The sequence below is a fragment of the Rhincodon typus genome, chromosome 27 (assembly GCF_021869965.1).
Source record: "Rhincodon typus isolate 14 chromosome 27, sRhiTyp1.1, whole genome shotgun sequence".
In the NCBI taxonomy this organism is placed as follows: Eukaryota; Metazoa; Chordata; class Chondrichthyes; order Orectolobiformes; family Rhincodontidae; genus Rhincodon; species Rhincodon typus.
The window spans coordinates 737,813-757,167 of NC_063358.1; the positions used below are offsets into that span (position 1 = coordinate 737,813).

The 19,355-nt window shown below is 46.2% G+C and overlaps 1 protein-coding gene across 1 annotated transcript in view; it reads right to left on the reverse strand.

Moving 5' to 3' along the window:
- LOC109921228 (tumor necrosis factor alpha-induced protein 3-like) overlaps window positions 1–19,355 on the reverse strand; it is a 76,397-nt gene that overhangs the window by 18,025 nt on the left and 39,017 nt on the right. The window contains exons 2-4 of the mRNA XM_048612904.1: window positions 18,728–18,918; window positions 6,806–6,944; window positions 4,470–4,488 (exon numbers count right to left, since the gene is read on the reverse strand). Of these exons, the coding sequence (XP_048468861.1) occupies window positions 4,470–4,488; window positions 6,806–6,944; window positions 18,728–18,918 (349 nt within the window). The remainder of the gene's footprint in view (window positions 1–4,469; window positions 4,489–6,805; window positions 6,945–18,727; window positions 18,919–19,355) is intronic.

Here is a 19,355-nt window from a genome sequence, read left to right on the forward strand (position 1 = left end):
CCTGTGATGCTGCTTGGCCTGCTGTGTTCATCCAGCTCTGCACCTTGTTGTCTCAGTATAAATATGATTTGTCTGAAGAATACAGAGTATTGTACAAGTAATATTTCAATGAAAACCATGGGAAGAAAACCTTTGCATAAAATGGATGCATTGACAAATGAGGTGGAATATATCTTTCTTTCACATTGTTTCAGAATCTTTAATACTGTGAAATATCCCAAACCATTTCCATCCAATGACAACATGCCTCTCCTGCTATTTCCTGTCCCCAAATTATTTTTCAGGAAGATTTTATTCATTTATTCCACAAGCACTTACATTTAATGATTCCATTTAACTTTCCAATAATATTTAAGACTGAGATGATGTAAATTGTTTATGAATTTTTGGAGCGGTCTACTTGAAAACAAAGTCATTTGGCTCAGAAACACATCCTTCGCTCCAACCAGTCCATGCCAACCATCATCCCAAACTAAACCAGTCCCACCTGCCTACACTTAGCCCATAACCCTCCAAATATTTCTTATTCATGTACTTACCCAAATGTCTTTCTTGAATGTTGTAACTGTGCCTGCATCTATCACTTCCTCTAGAGGTTCATTTCACACACCAACCACTCACAGTGTAAAAAGAAAAATTGCCCCTCATGTCTTTTAAATCTTTCTCCTCTCACCTTAAAAATATGCTGTCCAATCTTGAAATCCACCACCCTAGGGAAAATACACCTACCATTCACCTAATCTACACCTCTCCATGGCTTTATAAACCTCTGAGGTCACCCCTCAACCCTCTTACACTCCAGTGAAAAACGTCCCAGCTCTCCCCATAATTCAAAACCTCCATTCCTGGCGAGGACTGGACTCTGGTGGAGGAAATGGCGAGGGATGGAAATTCTGGAATGGGACTCTGGTGGAGTCACGGCGAGAGATGGAAAGCCCGGAGCGGGACTATAGCCGCAGAAAGGAAAGTTGGATTCTCTTCAATTATCTTTGTTTTCTTTTCTTAATCTAAGTTAACGTGAACAACGCCATGTACGTACGGTGAAGGTACACACTATTCACTGTATTTTTACATTGAACACATGTGATGATAAATAACTCAAATCAATTCAACTCAACTCAACTCAACTCAACATCCTGGTAAATCTCTTCTGAACACACTCCAGCTTGATAATATCCTTCCTGTAACATGATGAAAGCAGAGCCTTCAAATGGTTATAAAGGCAGAGGTAGAGAGACTCTCGATAAGGGAATGGTATGTAGAAAGGTTATCAGGGATAGGCAGGAGTGTGTGGTAATCAGGTCAGCCATGATCTTACTGAATGGTACAGTAGGTTCTAGGGCTGAATGGCCTACTCCTGCTTCTAACTGGTATGTGTATATTTTTTAAAATTTATTCCCTCATGGGACATGGGTGTCACTGGCTGGGCCAGCATTTATTGCTCATTCCCAGTTGCCCTCAAGTTGCCCCAATGTATTCTAGTTCAAGTGTAAGATGGTTCTGTCAGCAAACACTGTAGTTGTAGTTTGCCTGCAATAACGCATAAACAGCAAATTTTAAAAAAAACTATAAACCTGGTGTTTCTTAAAACAGTATATCTGACAAGGCAGCATCTTTTCAGTATTGCACAGTCCATCCACAGGATTTCATTCTGTCTCCAGTGTGTGGGATTTGAACTGACAGATTCTTGACACCCTGGAAAGGTGTTAGCAAATAAAACAATCTGGAAGATTGTTTATAGAAAAAAAATGGATAACTTTATTATAGTGAAAGGAACACATCAAGGGAGGGTGAAAGGGGAGTAGGGAAATAGGCAGAGGGAAGGAAAGGCAAGGAGGATTGCATTCCTACAGCAACTGCCACAATGTCAGAGCTCATTGAAATATTTCAATACAGTGAAATACCTTTTCCAATTGTAGTCACTGTATTAACACAGGAACCGCTGCAGTCAGTTTGTATCTCACTTCTTTTCATTTATTCACTGAAGGATAAATAATGGCAGGGCCATGGGGAGTAACTCTGTTGCTTGTTTTTTGAATAGTTGAGAGGAGATGTGAGAGGCAGGTTTTCTACACAGGAGGGTGGTAAGAGCCTGGAATGCAATGCCAAAGGAGGTGGTGAAAGTGGCTACAATAGGAGCATTTAAGAAGCATATTGACAAACACATGAATACACAGGGAATAGGAGGATAGGGACTGCACAGAGGCAAAAGGTTTTTAGCTTAGAAAGGTGTCGTGTGTGGGTATAGTTTTGGTGAGCGAAAGGACCTGCTCCTGTGCTGGACCGCTTTCACTTTTTTGTTCTAGTTCCACTTGAGAGAGTAGCTAGGATATCTGTCCAATTAAGATTGATCTCCATCGAGGTGTGCGCTTTGGTTATTAAGGCCAAGGTGATCATCAAGTAAAGGGGAGTTTGGGGTCAGTGCATTCTGATGTTTCCATCTTAAATCACACATTCAATCCTGTGTAAAAATCTGGGAAATATCTCATCATCCACAAGAACACAATCAATGCATGTTTGCACCCATACCCTCCCACTAGTGTGATCCTGCAGTACCTTCATCACTGCAGAGTGCAATTACTGTGTGATCAACTTACATAGACTGATCCCACAGTAAATATGATATGGGAATTGATAATCTGTATCATTTTAAACATGGAACAGTTGGTCATAACTTGGCCTGAGTTAGTAGTTCATGGGCTCAAGTGCCACTGAAGTGATCACAACAATCTAGGCCAAAGTCAAAGCAGCGCTGAGAGAATGCCACACCATCCGGGGACAGGGGTTAGCGCTGAGGGAACGCCACACCATCCGGGGACAGGGGTTAGCGCTGAGAGAATGCCACACCATCCGGGGACAGGGGTTAGCGCTGAGGGAGTGCCGCACCGTCAGTGGGGGTCAGACCCGTGTATGATCCCACCACAGCAGATGGTGGAATTTGAAGTCAGTTTAAAAAAATCTGAAATTAACTATATACTGATGACCATGAAACCATTGTCGATTGTCAGGGAAACCCATCTGGTTCACTAATGTCCTTCACGGATAGAAAGCTGCCACCCCGACCTGGTCTGGCCTACATGTGACTCCAGACCCACAGCAATGCAGTTTATTCTTATCAGCCTGCTGAAATGGCTGAAGTAGCAAGCCACTTAGTTGTACCAATTGCTACAAATCTCAACAAAAAAATTGAACCAGACAGACCAACCAGGATTCACCTCAGCACCAGAAACAGCAAAAACAGCCCTGTCAATTCTGCAAAGTCCTCCATTCTAACATCTGGGGGGTGGTGCCAGAACTGGGAGAGCTGTCTCACAGATTAGTCAAGCAACAGCCTGACATAGTCATATTCTTGAAATCATACCTTCCAGACAATGTCCCTGACGCACCACCACCTTTCCTGGATACAGGACAGAGCCAGCAGAGGAGGCAGCACAGTGGTATACAGTCAGGAGGAAGTTACCCTGGGAATCCTCAGCATTGACCAGGCCCTATGCAGTCTCATGGCATCAGGTTAAACATGGGCAGATCATCACCACCACCTTCTCAAGGGAGAGACAATAGATACTGACCAAACAGTGATGCCCACATCCCATGAATGAATAATGAAAAAAAATGTGCAGATAGGCATCTAGGTGGGTATATGAACAGGGAGAGTTTAAACGGATATGGGCCAAATGCAGGCAAATAAGACTGGGTCAGATTGGGATGTCTGGTCAGCACAGATGACTTGGATCAAAGGGTCTGTTTCTGTGTTGAGATCATAAACTCCTGATCATAAATAAACTGATCATGAAGCTCTGAGATTGAATTGATCTTTACAGGAAAAGCATCAATATTGGGAATTCTGAAACTTTGCATAAAGCAACTAAAGTTCCCCAAAAGGTTCCCCTTCACCAGGGAAATGTCCTCAGTTTTTACCCTGAAAGCCGTAGTACAAATAAACGCAGACAGAATGTTGGTACGAAGTCTGAGAATTGCCCCACTGCACCTTCATTAACAAGCTGTTATCTGTGTATTTTACAACTAGTCCCAGTGAAAATTCTATTAAAGGAAATTTAAAAGTTGGATTTGATTTAATTTAAATATAAAATAACATTTCTATTGTTTACAAGTTCACTATGAAGTGCTTTAGGCAGTGATATAAACAGGGACCCCACCCAGTCTGAACAGTGTTACTCTCCTGACTGTAAATTGTTCTCGGCTGAAACGTCAGCGTTTCTGCTCCTATGATGCTGCTTGGCCTGCTGTGTTCATCCAGCCCTGCACCTTTTTATCTCTCACCTTTTTCTCCCTGATGCCTCCAGGTGAAATCCATTTCTGAGCTGACAGACCTTTAGCCTTTACTCTTCACTTACCTCTTCATTCCTGCTACAGGTTTCTTCCTGATAATGGGATCATGATCATTTTTAACTTTGCTCTAACTCCATCCCCTTACTTAGATCTAAAACCAATGCTTTCAACAATGTTACCTGATGTAGTTTGATGGAACTGGAAATGAAAGATTGCAGTAACTTTAGGCAGTATTTACAACACGACAGTATTGTCAATTCAGAGCAGTTTCATTTTGCATAGATGTTGCAGCTACTGTGGAAATCTATAGCTGCAGTGAGACTCTACACAGGAGATGGGGGTCTTGCTCTGGTTTATTTTACAGTTAGTTTGGGTCCTGCCACCCAATTTACTTTCCATGCATTTAATCTTGCTGGGAAAAATTGGGCAGAATCTTTTCACTGTAGTTGCTGCCACAATGGCCAGATGTCTGACTAGAGTGGCCCATGTACTGGTTGCTCGTGATCATCAGAGGTATAAGTCTAGCTGCATAAATGGCTCATGTCACAAAGGTTTGGCCCACAGGAAGTGCCATTGAAGGGCAATAAACTACTGACAGGTGAGCTGCAAGAACTTTGAAATTAAGACATTGTCTAGCAATGAAAACACTCAGAGAAGGAAAGCTTCGACAAGCAGTCTCTCAGTGGCCACAATACAGCTTGGCAGCGGCTGATTGTAGCCTCCCTGGCCTGTCATTCCAAAGAGCACATTCCTCCGTGACCCTGGGACAGGTTGGGAAATCCAGGACTAAGGGTCAAATTGGAGTTAACCGCTTTCTTAACAATCTCAACTGCTTCTTAATGACTTATCCAACAGTTTACTTGCTTGCCTCTAATTCTGCATCAGGAAGAGGGAGAGATCTCATCAAGATCCAATTTCTGGGACTTCCTTACCATGCAGGTCAAGAGTCCAGCTGGCATCGAATAGTGTTTCCAGCTCACTGAGGAGGAAAAATTGAAGGTAAACAAGGAAAATGTCATCACCTGGGATTCCTTTGTCTTTGTTGGTAATGAATGAGGAATATTTGAACAGAGCTAATTCTGTCAGCATTCTGTGCATTCCAGACAATGAATTATTTCTTCTGGCCATTCTGCCAGCTGCTTCACCAATGGGAAAGACAGAATCTGCCCTTAAGCCTGGGACCTGCTTGAAGCATGGACGAAACCCTCATTGGGACACAATGAGATTTCCTGGAACTATAATGAAGCAATGCGGGGAAATTTCTGGAAAGTGCGGCATTAACACACTGTAGTCTCGGTAAAGATAGTAGTGGGGCACATGATGGAGTTCAGTTTAAACACGGCACCTCTTGTACTGTCTAATTGCAGATTTCTAAAGAATGAGAGAACCTCTATTATTTTTAGGATCTTTCACAGACAGACAATGAGCTTGTTGGTATTTTGAACACAGCAATGTCTTTCAAACAGGACATGAAAATATTTATTCACAGGAAATGGGTGTAATTGGCTGGGCCTGCATTTTTGCCCATTGCTAATTGCCCTGAGGACAGTTAAGAGTCAACCACATTGCTGTGGGTCTGGAATCACATGTAGGCCTGACCGGGTAAGGATGGCAGATTTCTTTCCTGAAGGACATTAGTGAACGAGATTTTTTTTTTTTCCTGACAGATAGCACTGGTTTCATGGTCATCATTAAACTCTTAACTCCAGACTTTTTAAAAATTGAATGAAAATTCCACTCTCTGTCATGGTAGCATTTGAACCAAGGTCCCCAGATCATTACCTGAGTCTCTAGATTAATAGTCTCACAATAATACCACTAGGCCATCACCTCCCCTCTGCTGGTGTTGCCTGAAGGATGAATATTGGTTGAACAAATGGCAAAACTTTATGCTCTCCTTCAAAGAGAATCAAGGATCTTGAACACTAGTTGATGTGGACCATAGTGCAGCAATGTGCCATCTCACCCAGAGATGACACCTTCTGACACTGTAGCACTCCCTGAATCATGCACTGAAGTGTCAGCCTTGATTATGTACTCAGCTTTTGGAGTAGGATTTGAACTCATGACTCTTGGACTCAAGTCAGAGGTGATGATGCAGCTGACATGAAATGGAATGAACCTGGTGGAATGTTCTGTGATGCTGTCCAAGCTCCAGGACATAAGTATTACTCTTGCCTTTGGTGCCAAGACCAATGGTCCTTGAGAGACATTGATGATCATTGTCCCTGGACAATACTTTATTGTGGATGAGATGCTGAGGCTGTAAACCATCCTCACAGTTAAATAGTTTCACAGCCACTCGACAAATGGGCTCCGAGTGAGATAACTTTGGGGTATATGTAGAAACTTTTGGCAGAATATCCACATCTTCAGGAAAGAAGCAAGAGAAAAACCTGCCACAGGAAAACCACCTGGATTTCCTTAAAGTAACAAAATGAGCTGAGGCTGCAGTTATTTGAAGACACCAAGTTACAAGCCATTTAATTTATCTCCTTCCACACCTTAAACTCACCTACAACAACTATGGGTCTCCTGACGATGTTGGCTAACACAAAGATGTGGACATCCTGATAAATGTTTGCAAAAGGATGGCCTGCAGGAGACGCAGGATTGGATGATTCAATCACATTCTGCCATTCTTGATCCCAGATCTGTGTGAAAATAAAACAAAGTTGATTCCACAACAGAAAAGATATGACGTAGTGGGCATCACAGAGACATGGCTGCAAGGGGATCGGTATTGGGAGCTGAATATCCAAGGATACATGAATCATATCATCGAATCCCTCCAGTGTGGAAACAGGCCCATCGGCCCAACAAGTCCACACCGACCCTCAGAGCATCTCACCCAGACCCATCCCCGCATAACCCACCTAATCTACACATCCCTGAACACTACAGGCAATTTAGCAGGCCAATCCACCTACCCTGCACATTTTTGGACTGTGGAAGGAAACCGGAGCACCCGAAGGAAACCCACGCAGACACGGGGAGAATGTGCAAACTCCACACAGACAGTTGCCCGTGGCTGGAATCAAACCCAGGGCCCTGGTGCTGCAAGGCAGCAGTGCTAAGGTACATCTTATTAAAAAGATAGGCAGGGAGGCAGAGGGGGTGGGGTTGCCTTATTAGTAAGAAATGAAATTAAATCAATAGTAAGAAACAAAGTAGGGTCAGATGTTGTAGAATCTGTGTGGGTAGAGTTTAGGAACCACAAAGGTATTAAAAAACCATAGTTGGGGTTGTGTACAGGCCTCCGAACAGTAGTCAGGAGCTGGGGCGCAAGATACACCTGGAGATAGAAAAGCTGTGTAAGAAAGGTAAAGTTACAATGATCATAGGGAATTTCAATATGCAGGTGGACTGGGAAAATCATGTTGGTAGTGGATTGCAAGAAAAGGAATTTGTGAAATGTCTACAAGATGGCTTTTTGGAGCAGCTCATGGTGTAGCCCACGAGGGAACAGGCAATACTGGATTTGGTGTTGTGCAATGAGGCAGACTTGATAATGGAGGCTTAAGGTAAAGGAATCCTTAGGAGGCAGTGATCATAAGATGATAGAATTTACTCCGCAATTTGAGAGGGAGAAGATAGAATCAGAGGTAACGGTATTACAGCTGAATAAAGGTGACTACAGAGGTATGAAGGAGGAGCTGGGCAGAATTGTCTGGAAGATGAGCCTACCAGGAAAGACAGTGGAACAGCAATGGCAGGAGTTTCTGGGAGTAATTCAGGAGACACAGCAAAAATTCATCCCTAGGAAAAAGAAGCATGGTACAGAGAGGAGGAGGCAACCAAGGCTGAGTAAGGAAGTCAGGGACCGCATAAAAGCAAAAGAGAAAGCGTAGAATGTGGCGAAGGGACTGGGAAGCTTACAAAGACCAACAGAGGGCAACAAAAAAAAAATAAGGAGGGAGAAGATTAAATATGAGGGTAAGCTATCCAGTAATATAAATGAAGACTGTAAGAGTTTCTTTAGGTATGTAAAGGGCAAAAGAGAGGCAAAAGTGGACATTGAACCACTGGAAAATGACGGTGGAGAGATTGTAGTGGGGAACAAGGAACTGGCTGAGGAACTGAATTACTTTGTGTCAGTCTTCACAGTGGAAGACATTAGTAACATCCCAAAAATTTGAGGGGGCAGAGCTGACCATCACCAGGACCAGATGGATTACACCCCAGAGTTCTAAAGGAGGTAGCTGAAGAGATAGTGGAGGCGTTAGTGGTGATCTTTCAGGAATCGCGAGAGTCAGGGACGGTCCCAAAGGACCAGAAAATCGCTAACATGACACCCCTGTTTAAAAAGGGAGTAAGGCAAAAGACGGAAAATTACAGGCCAATTAACCTAACCTCGGTCATAGGTAACATTTTAAAGTCCATTGTGAAGGATGAGATTTCTGAATAGTTTGAAGTGTATGGTAAAATAGGGCAAAGTCAGCATGGTTTCATCAAGGGGAGGTCATGCCTGACAAATCTGTTAGAATTCTTTGAGGAAGTAATGAGCAGGGTAGACCAAGGAGAGCCCATGGGTGTTATCTACCTGGACTTCAAGAAGGCCTTTGACAAGGTGCCGCACAGGAGGCTGTTGAGTAAAATAAGGGCCCATGGTGTTACAGGCAGGGTGCTAGCATGGATAGAAGATTGGTTGTCTGGCAGAAAGCAGAGAGTAGGGATAAAAGGGTCTTTCTCAGGATGGCAGCCGGTGACGAGTGATGTTCTACAAGGGTCAGTGTTGGGACCCTCCCACTTCCTACAGACAAAGGGGATGGCCATGGGTACCCGCATGGGCCCAAGCTATGCCTGCCTCTTTGTAGGTTACGTGGAACAATCCTTCTTCCGTACCTACACTGGCCCTAAACCCCACCTCTTCCTCCATTACATTGATGACTGTATCGGCGCCGCCTCGTGCTCCCACGAGGAGCTCGAACAGTTCATCCACTTCACCAACACCTTCCATCCCAACCTTAAGTTCACCTGGACCATCTCTAATACCTTTCTCTCCTTCCTGGACCTCTCTGTCTCCATCTCGGGCAACCACCTAGCAACCGATATCCATTTCAAGCCCACTGACTCCCACAGCTACCCAGAATACACCTCCTCCCACCAACCTTCCTGCAAAAATGCCATCCCCTATTCCCAATTCCTTTGCCTCTGCCGCATCTGCTCCCAGGATGAGGCATTCCACTCCCGTACATCTCAGTTGTCCTCGTTTTTCAAGGACCGCAAATTCCCCCCTCAGTGGTCGAGAACGCCATCAACCGTGTCTCCCACATTTCCCGCAACTCATCCCTCACACCCTGTCCCCGCAATAAGAACCAAAAAAGAATCCCCCTCGTCCTCACGTACCACCCCACCAACCTCCGGATCCAATGCATCATCCTCTGACACTTCCGCCATCTACAATCCGACCCCACCACCAAAGACATCTTTCCCTCCCCACCCTTATCTGCTTTCCGGAGGGACCACTCTCTCCGTGACTCCCTTGTCTGCTCCACACTCCCCTCCAGCTCCACCACACCCGGCACTTTTCCCTGCAACCGCAGGAAGTGCTAAACCTGCCCCCATACCTCCTCCCTCACCCCAATCCCAGGCCCCAAGAAGACTTTCCACATCAAGCAGATGTTCACCTGCACATCTGTCAATGTGGTATACTGCATCCGCTGTACCTGTTGTGGCCTCCTCTACATCGGGGAAACCAAGCGGAGACTTGGGGACCGCTTTGCAGAACACCTACATTCGGTTCGCAATAAACAACTGCACCTCCCAGTCGCGAACCATTTCAACTCCCCCTCCCATTCCTCAGATGACATGTCCATCCTGGGCCTTTTGCAGTGCCACAACGATGCCACCCGAAGGTTGCATGAACAGCAACTCATATTCCGCTTGGGAACCCTGCAGCCCAATGGTATCAATGTGGATTTCACAAGCTTCAAAATCTCCCCTCCCCCTACCGCATCCCAAAACCAGCACAGCTCGTCCCCGCCTCCCTAACCTGTTCTTCCTCCCATCTATCCCCTCCTCCCACCTCAAGCCGCAGCCCCATCTCCTATCTACTAACCTCATCCCGTCCCCTTGATCTGTCCGTCCTCCCTGGACTGACCTATCCCCTCCCTAACTCCCCACATACACTCATCTTTACTGGCTCCATCCCCGCCTCTTCGACCTGTCTGTTTCCTCTCCACCTATCCTCTCCTCTATCCATCCTCTATCTGCCTCCCCTCTCTCCCTATTTATTTCAGAACCCCCTTCCTCTCCCCCATTTCTGATGAAGGGTCTAGGCCTGAAACGTCGGCGTTTCTGCTCCTATGATGCTGCTTGGCCTGCTGTGTTCGTCCAGCTCTGCACCTTGTTGTCTCGGATTCTCCAGCATCTGCAGTTCCTGCTATCTCTATTTCAAGCCTACTGACTCCCACAGCTACCTAGACTACACCTCCTCTCACCCACCTTCCTGCAAGAATGCCATCTGCTCCCAAGATGAGGCGTTCCACTCCTGGGCATCCCAGATGTCCTCATTTGTCAAGGACTGCAACTTTCCCCTCTACATCGCTGAAAACGCCCTCGACCGCATCTCTTGGGTTTCCCGCAACACAGCTCTCACACCCCCTCCCCGCAATAACAACAAAAACAGAATCCCCCTCATCCTCGTGTACCACTCCATCAACCTCCGGGTCCAACGCATCATCCTCCGGCAGTTCCGCCACCTGCAATCTGACCCTACTACCAAGGATATATTTCCCCCCCCACCCTTATCTGCCTTCCAGAGGGACCACTCTCTCCATGACTCCCTTGTCCGCTCCACACTCCCCACCAGCCCCACCACACCCAGCACTTTCCCCTGCAACCGCAGGAAGTGCTACACCTGCCCCGACACCTCCCCCCTCACCCCCATCCCAGGCCCCAAGAAGACCTTCCACATCAAGCAGATGTTCACCTGCACATCTGCCAATGTGGTATATTGTATCCGCTGTTCCCGTTGTGGCCTCTTCTACATCGGGGAACCAAGCGGAGGCTCGGGGACCGCTTTGCGGAACATCAACGCTCGGTTCGTGACAAACAACTGCACCTCCCAGTCGCGAACCACTTCAACTCCCCCTCCCACTCCTTGGACGACATGTCCATCCTGGGCCTCCTCCAATGCCACAATGACACCACCCGAAGGCTGGAGGAACAGCACCTCATATTCTGCCTGGGAAATCTACAGCCCAATGGTATCAATGTGGACTTCACAAGCTTCAAAATCTCCCCACCCCTGACCTCATCCCAAGACCAGCCCAGCTCGTCTCCGCCTCCTTGACCTGTCCATCTTTTCTTCCACCTATCCGCTCTTCCCACCTCACTGACCAACCCCACCCCCACTTCCTACCTCCTAGCCCCATCCCCGCTTCCTTGACCTGTCCGTCTTCCCTCCCACCTACCTGCACCTCCCTCCTCACTGACCAACCCCCATTCCAACTCCCTACCTACACTCACCTTTACTGGCTTCATCCCTGCCTCCTTGACCTGTCCGTCTTCTCTCCACCTATCTGCTCATCTATCCACCTTCTACCATCGCCTCCCCCTCTCTCTCTATTTTTTTCAGAGCCTCCTTCCCCTCCCCCATTTCTGAAGTGTCCAGACCCAAAACATCAGCTTTCCTGCTCCTCTGATCCTGCCTGGCCTGCTGTGTTCATCCAGCTCTACACCTTGTTATCTCAGTGTTGGGACCACAACTTTTCACTTTATACATTAATGACCTCGATGAAGGAACTGAGGGCATTCTGGCTAAGTTTGCAGATGATACAAAGATAGGTGGAGGGACAGGTAGTATTGAGGAGGTGGGAAGGCTGCAGAAGGATTTGGACAGGTTAGGAGAGTGGGCAAAGAAGTGGCAGATGGAGTACAACGTGGGAAAGTGTGAGGTCATGCACTTTGGTAAGAAGAATAAAAGCATGGACTATTTTCTAAATGGGGAGAAAATTCAGAAATCTGAAGTGCAAGGGGACTTGGGAGTTCTCGTCCAGGATTCTCAAGGTAAACTTGCAGGTTGAGTCAGTAGTCAGGAAGGCAAATGCAATGTTGGCATTTATTTTGAGAGGACTTGAATATAAAAGCAGGGATGTACTACTGATGCTTTATAAGGCTCCAGTCAGGCCACATTTGGAGTATTGTGCACAGTTTTGGGCCCCATATCTCAGGAAAGATGTACTGGCCCTGGAGCAGGTTCAGAGGAGGTTCACGAGAATTGTCCCAGGAATGAAAAGCTTAACATATGAGGAACGTTTGACTACTCTGGGTCTGTACTCGGAGTTTTAGAAGGATGAGGATGGGATCTAATTGGATACTGAATGGCCTGGACAGAGCGGATGTTGGGAAGATGTTTCCATTGGTTGGAGAGACCAGGACCCGAGGGCACAGCCTCAGAGTAAAGGGAAGACCTTTTAGAACGGAGATAAGGAGAAACTTCTTCAGTCAGAGAGTGGTGAATCTATGGAATTCACTGCCACAGAAGGCTGTGAAGGCCAGTCATTGAGTACATTTAAGACTGAGATAGATAGGTTCTTGATTGTCAAGGGGATCAAGGGTTACGGGGAGAAAGTGGGAGAATGGGGTTGAGAAACTTATCAGCCATGATTGAGTGGCAGAGCAGACTTGATGGGCTGAATGGCCTAACTTCTGTTCCTATGTCTTATGGTCTTAAAATCCTCAAGGAGTTAGATCATATCACTTAGAAAATTAAAGCAAATTAACTCCCTAAAGATACTGGCATCAAGCACTTAAACAGGACAGCTGGACAATTAGGTAAGTGAAATTCCCTACACCTGTCCCTCCAAAAAATAAACCTCATCAGCAATTGGTCAAATTCGGAATTTGACCTTTATCATGTTCCTATTGACTCAACATACACCTTGCAGTTCCAAACCATTAGTTGTGGGAAACTGTACCAAGCTTAATCCACAAAGTGCATACAGTGGGGCAGTGAGTTGAATCTCGACATTCAGGAAAGGACTTGGATTTTAATCTGGGGAGGATCCTGCGACCTTTCTCATTGGATACAGCACCAATTTCCAGCATGCTTGATAATGAAACAGGATAGGACACTGTCCAAAGGACATGTGGAGCTGGAAAAGCACAACAGGTCAGGCAACATCAGAGGAGCAGGAAAGTCAATGTTTCAGTTTGAGACCCTTCATCAGGATAGGACACTGGTTGATTGAGATCCTGAACATCAGGATCAGTGAATAACAGCCACACTACAGATTTATAGATATTACCATGATGAATAAGGCAGTCGGGCAGATGCTAAACACTTAAGGTATTTTAAAACAAAGTAAACGTTGTTCTGATGAAAAGATCATTGATCCAAAACACAACCTTAGTCCCGCATCCCAGACATCCTGCCTAATCCAGAATGTTCCCAGCTTTTCTGGAATTTAGAACAATGCTGATCAAAATATTTTGCAAGTCATTTTGCTAAGATTTTAAGAGTATGAAATGACATGAATAATGCAGAATATATTTCATTGTGAAACAGAGAAAAGAGAGAAGCAATAAAGCACTTTGCAAAGTTAATGCTGAGGGGCAGATAAAAAAATGCACCATGTTGGAGAGACTCTGCAGCTCAGAGTGCGTGTGAAAAGTGAAGCAAAGGTGAAGGAGTTGGATTTAACAAAGATGACAGGAACCCATTCCTGGAGAGATAGTGAGAGCCTCTGTTCACCTCCCTCAGGGAAGGGGCAGTAGGTCTCCACAGGATTGAGGAGCCCAGGGCCAGATGCCCCATCAACAGAGCTGCTGCCATCCATAAGGCACAGGCTGTTGTGGGTCTGAAACTCAGGTGTTGCCCAGGATTATCACTGGCCCCTGACCTTAGGTGAATGATTGTAGTGGGGGTGGTCATGGTGAGGCAGGGGCGCGGGGAGCAATGGCAGGGGGTGTGGGGGTCAGCAGGAAAGGTAGGGGTGACTGTCAGCACATTCCCCGATTCATGATGTCAAGCTGTTAATCAGGCACTGAAAGGCTTTGAACAAGGAGTTCCCTGGAACCCACATGATGAGCCTTTTGTCCACCCCTAGGTAACATTAGCGATAGCAGGAAGAGATCTGTAGGGTAATTATTACCCACTGAACGGCCTCAATTTCTACTTGACTGTGGATCTTCCCATCATAGACCCAGTCATGCTGGAGGTGTGAAAGTGATGGGATCCCTACTTGCCACAATTCAGCCTGATTAAATGCCCCTCCTGTCAAACATACCTCAAGGGAGGGTATTAAATGTTTCAAGTCAGGGTAAGGACACCAGAACTAGAAAAGTTAGAGATGAGACAGGATGCAAACAAGGGGAGGGAGGATGTGGTGGGAAGGGAACAAAAAAGGAAGGTCTGTGATTGAATGTAAGAAACAGAGGTTACATTTCAATCTTTGGTATGATGGTTATTCATCACAATAATCAAATGATTCACTGGTGCAAACCCAATGAAACAAAACGAGAAATCTGCCCAACACCCCTTCAGGCTTTTACATTAAAAAGCAAAACACCAGAACTAAAACACCAGAAATACCCAACTATTACTTACTTGCTGATTTTCCAGTCAATTATGGACATTTTTCTAATCTTTTATTCACCTACTCTCAAACAGGTCCCAAATTTTTCACAAAACATTTTCAAAGTCTTTATGTTTGATATGAGGGAGGGAGCCGTGTCGAGGGACAGACAGACTGCCATCTCAGTGTCAGCACCAGACACTCAAACCACAATTTTTGTTTTATTCATTCACGAGAATGAGGGCTTCGCTGGCCAGGCCAGCATTTACTGCCCATCCCTAACTGTCCAGAGGGCAGTTCAGAGTCAACCACGTTGCTGTGGGTCTGGAGTCACAGGTAGGCCTCATGATGGCAGTTTCCTTCCCTAAAGGACATTAGTGAACCAGATGGGTTTGTCCAACGATCAACAACGGATTCACGGTCATCTTTAGACTCTTAATTCCAGATTTTTGTTGAATTCAAATTCCACCATTTGCCATAGCAGGATTTAAACCCACATTCCTAGAACATTACTTTGGTCTCTGGATTAACAATCCAGCGATAACACCAATAGGCTGTCACCTCCTCAGTTAAACCAAATCCAGAAAACACTCTCACTACCCAGCACCATCAGGGGAGCACTCCTTACAGTATCTGAACAACGTTTATAGCAACTCCTGCCCAGCTATCACATTCTGGCTCCCTCATTATCCATTTGCCACTTTAGTTAGCTTAGTCAATTCTTGTCAAAATAAGGACAGTTTTAACTTATAGATCCTTGTCCAGTCAAAGCTACTCTGAAACAAGCCAAACTCACTTCTTACAGATGTCCGTAACCAGATGATGGAGGACATGTTCGACCCATCAATCTGGAGAATTTAGAGCAACTCTTTCTCAAAACAACAACAACTTTTATTTATATAGCGTCATTAACAACCCAGTCAATGGCAGAAGTAAGCCTGTATGTATCAGCATTGGGCCGCACGCCACATAAAATGGGAAAGGGCTTTGGCAGGAATGACACCAGCTGTCAACACCACCCTCAAATCAAAACATGAGGGTAGATATGGAGGTGATCAACTGGTTTGGTGACCCCTGTAACATGGGAAAAGCCAAAAGAGGAAGAAAACAGAATGGATGGAAAATTGTCCCAAAGACATTTCTCAGAAATGGAATCGCTGAACAACTGACAGATTCAAAGGAAGGGGATCAGCAACAATGAGTAAAAAGGCACTTCTACAGCGGACCGATACGGATGAGGCTGGGGGCAGGTAGGTGGGAGTTGAAGGAAGTGGAGGAGATTTGTAGATCTGGAATTCCAGAACCAATGGCTGATAACTGGAAGGAATAGCTGGTGGTGGTGGGCTGAAGGGAATGGAGACAACAAGGTGCAGCGCTGGATGAACACAGCAGGCCAAGCAGCATCATAGGAGCAAAAAGGCTGACGTTTCGGGCCCAGACCCTTCATCAGAAATGGGGGAGGGGAAGGGGGTTCTGAAATAAATGGGGAGAGAGGGGGAGGCGGATAGAAGATGGATAGAGGAGAAGATAGGTGGAGAGGAAACAGACAGGTCAGTAAAGGTGAGTGTAGGTGGGGAGTTAGGGAGGGGATAGGTCAGTCTAGGGAGGATGGACAGGTCAAGGAGGCGGGATGAGGTTAGTAGGTAGGAGATGGGGGTGCAGCTTGAGGTGGGAGGAGGGGATAGGTGGGAGGAAGAACAAGTTAGGGAGGCAGGGACGAGCTGGACTGGTTTTGGGATGCGGTAGGGGGAGGGGAGATTTTGAAGCTTGTGAAATCCACATTGATACCATTGGGCTGTAGGGTTCCCAAGCGGAATATGAGTTGCTGTTCATGCAACCTTCGGGTGGCAACGTTGTGGCACTGCAGGAGGCCCAGGATGGACATGTCATCAGAGGAATGGGAGGGGGAGTTGAAATGGTTCGCGACTGGGAGGTGCAGTTGTTTATTGTGAACCGAGCGTAGGTGTTCTGCAAAGCGGTCCCCGAGCCTCCACTTGGTTTCCCCGATGTAGAGGAGGCCACAACGGGTACAGCGGATGCAGTATACCACATTGACAGATGTGCAGGTGAACATCTGCTTGATGTGGAAAGTCTTCTTGGGGCCTGGGATGGGGGTGAGGGAGGAGGTATGGGGGCAGGTGTAGCACTTCCTGCGGTTGCAGGGAAAAGTGCCGGGTGTGGTGGGGCTGGAGGGGAGTGTGGAACGGACAAGGGAATCACGGAGAGAGTGGTCCCTCCGGAAAGCAGATAAGGGTGGGGAGGGAAAGATGTCTTTGGTGGTGGGGTCGGATTGCAGATGGCGGAAGTGTCAGAGGATTATGCATTGGATCCGGAGGTTGGTGGGGTGGTACGTGAGGACGAGGGGGATTCTTTTTTGGTTCTTATTGCGGGGACAGGGTGTGAGGGATGAGTTGCGGGAAATGTGGGAGACACGGTTGATGGCGTTCTCGACCACTGAGGGGGGAAATTGCGGTCCTTGAAAAATAAGGACATCTGAGATGTATGGGAGTGGAATGCCTCATCCTGGGAGCAGATGAGGCGGAGGCGAAGGAATTGGGAATAGGGGATGGCATTTTTGCAGGAAGGTGGGTGGGAGGAGGTGTATTCTAGGTAGCTGTGGGAGTCGGTGGACTTGAAATGGATATCGGTTTCTAGGTGGTTGCCCGATATGGAGACAGAGAGGTCCAGGAAGGGGAGAGAGGTATTAGAGATGGTCCAGGTGAACTTAAGGTTGGGGTGGAAGGTGTTGGTGAAGTGGATGAACTGTTCGAGCTCCTCGTGGGAGCACAAGGCGGCGCCGATACAGTCATCAATGTAACGGAGGAAGAGGTGGGGTTTAGGGCCAGTGTAGGTACGGAAGAAGGATTGTTCCACGTAACCTACAAAGAGGCAGGCGTAGCTTGGGCCCATGCGAATACCCATGGCCACCCCCTTTGTCTGTAGGAAGTGGGAGGAATTGAAAGAGAAGTTGTTGAGGGTGAGGCCAAGTTCGGCTAAGCGGATGAGGGTGTCAGTGGAGGGGGACTGGTCGGGCCTGTGGGACAGGAAGAAGCGGAGGGCCTTCAGGCCATCTGTATGGGGAATGCAGGTGTATAGGGACTGGACGTCCATGGTGAAGATGAGGTGTTGGGGACTGGGGAATTGGAAGTTCTGGAGGAGGTGGAGGGCGTGGATGGTGTCACGGACGTAGGTAGGGAGTTCCTGAACCAATGGGGAGAAGATGGAGTCCAGATAGTTGGAGATATTTCAGAACCCCCTTCCCCTCCCCCATTTCTGATGAAGGGTCTAGGCCCGAAACGTCAGCCTTTTTGCTCCTCTGATGCTGCTTGGCCTGCTGTGTTCATCCAGCTCTGCACCTTGTTGTCTCGGATTCTCCAGCATCTGCAGTTCCTCCTATCTCTGAAGGGAATGGAGTTTTATTTTTGCTCATTCAGGTGACATGGGCACCACTGACTGGGCCAGCATTAATCATCCATTACTGATTGTCCTCAGGGTTGGGTGTGGAACAATGCAGACAAATACCAGGAAACAAAAACAAAATGAAAGCTACAGCAGATTGGTCAGCATTCTAAAAGATTGTTAGATCCTTCAATTCTGATGAAGAGGTTTATACTTGTATTAAGAACCTGCCTTTTCCTGTTACAGATGTTGACGGAATGACTACATATTTCCTGTGCTTTCACTTTTTAGTTCAGATGGTGAACATTTTCAGTCTTTAAATGTTATCTTTGGAAATGTGAGATTCTCTCATCAAAGTGGGAAAGAACTTGCAGAAACACTTTAGGGGTAATTTGAACTTTGTGTGCTGGGCAAAATGGGTGATGGAGCAATTCTCAGCTGAATTTCCATCTATTCTTCCCTTAACTTCCACCGAGTTCACAAAATAAAAATGACAGAAGAATTTTTAATCCTACCTTTGGCTGATGGAGCAAATCTGGATCGAGAAATCCCTGGTCTTTTCTGTATTCTGTCTGTAATCGTAATTTGAAGTTTGTATCATGGGTTTTCACCAATGCCTCATGGAAAATTTTCTGCAGGACAAGGTCTGTATCCTGAACACCCCACATGTATAGAGAGACAGAATGTAGGAGACTGTTCCCTTCTCCTGCCCAAGAAGAAATATATTTATGAACATCATACAAACATAATTAGTAAATGATACATTTACAGAGAAACTAAATGCTTCAATGAATTGTTCTACCTCTGTGCTGAGTTCAGACCCACCATTCTCTGTTGATAATGATGTGATTGCTCCCAAAGTCTCCTTCCCAGTGGTTGTAAACCCTCAGATCCAGGATTAACTGCGCGTCTCTGATTTGTCAATCTGCCCAGAAATTTATTAATAATTCCTGTGTTTATTAAATTTGCAGTCTAGTCACAGAAATCACACAATGCTGATTTTTCTTCCTCAAATATTGGAGTTAGCTGATCGCCTGATTACCCAGACAAGCTAATGAGATGCAAGAAGCTGATTTAAATTTCCAGATAAATCAAACTTAGTGCATTCATCAAAAAAAATGAATCCGTGAGAGCATAGAAGCG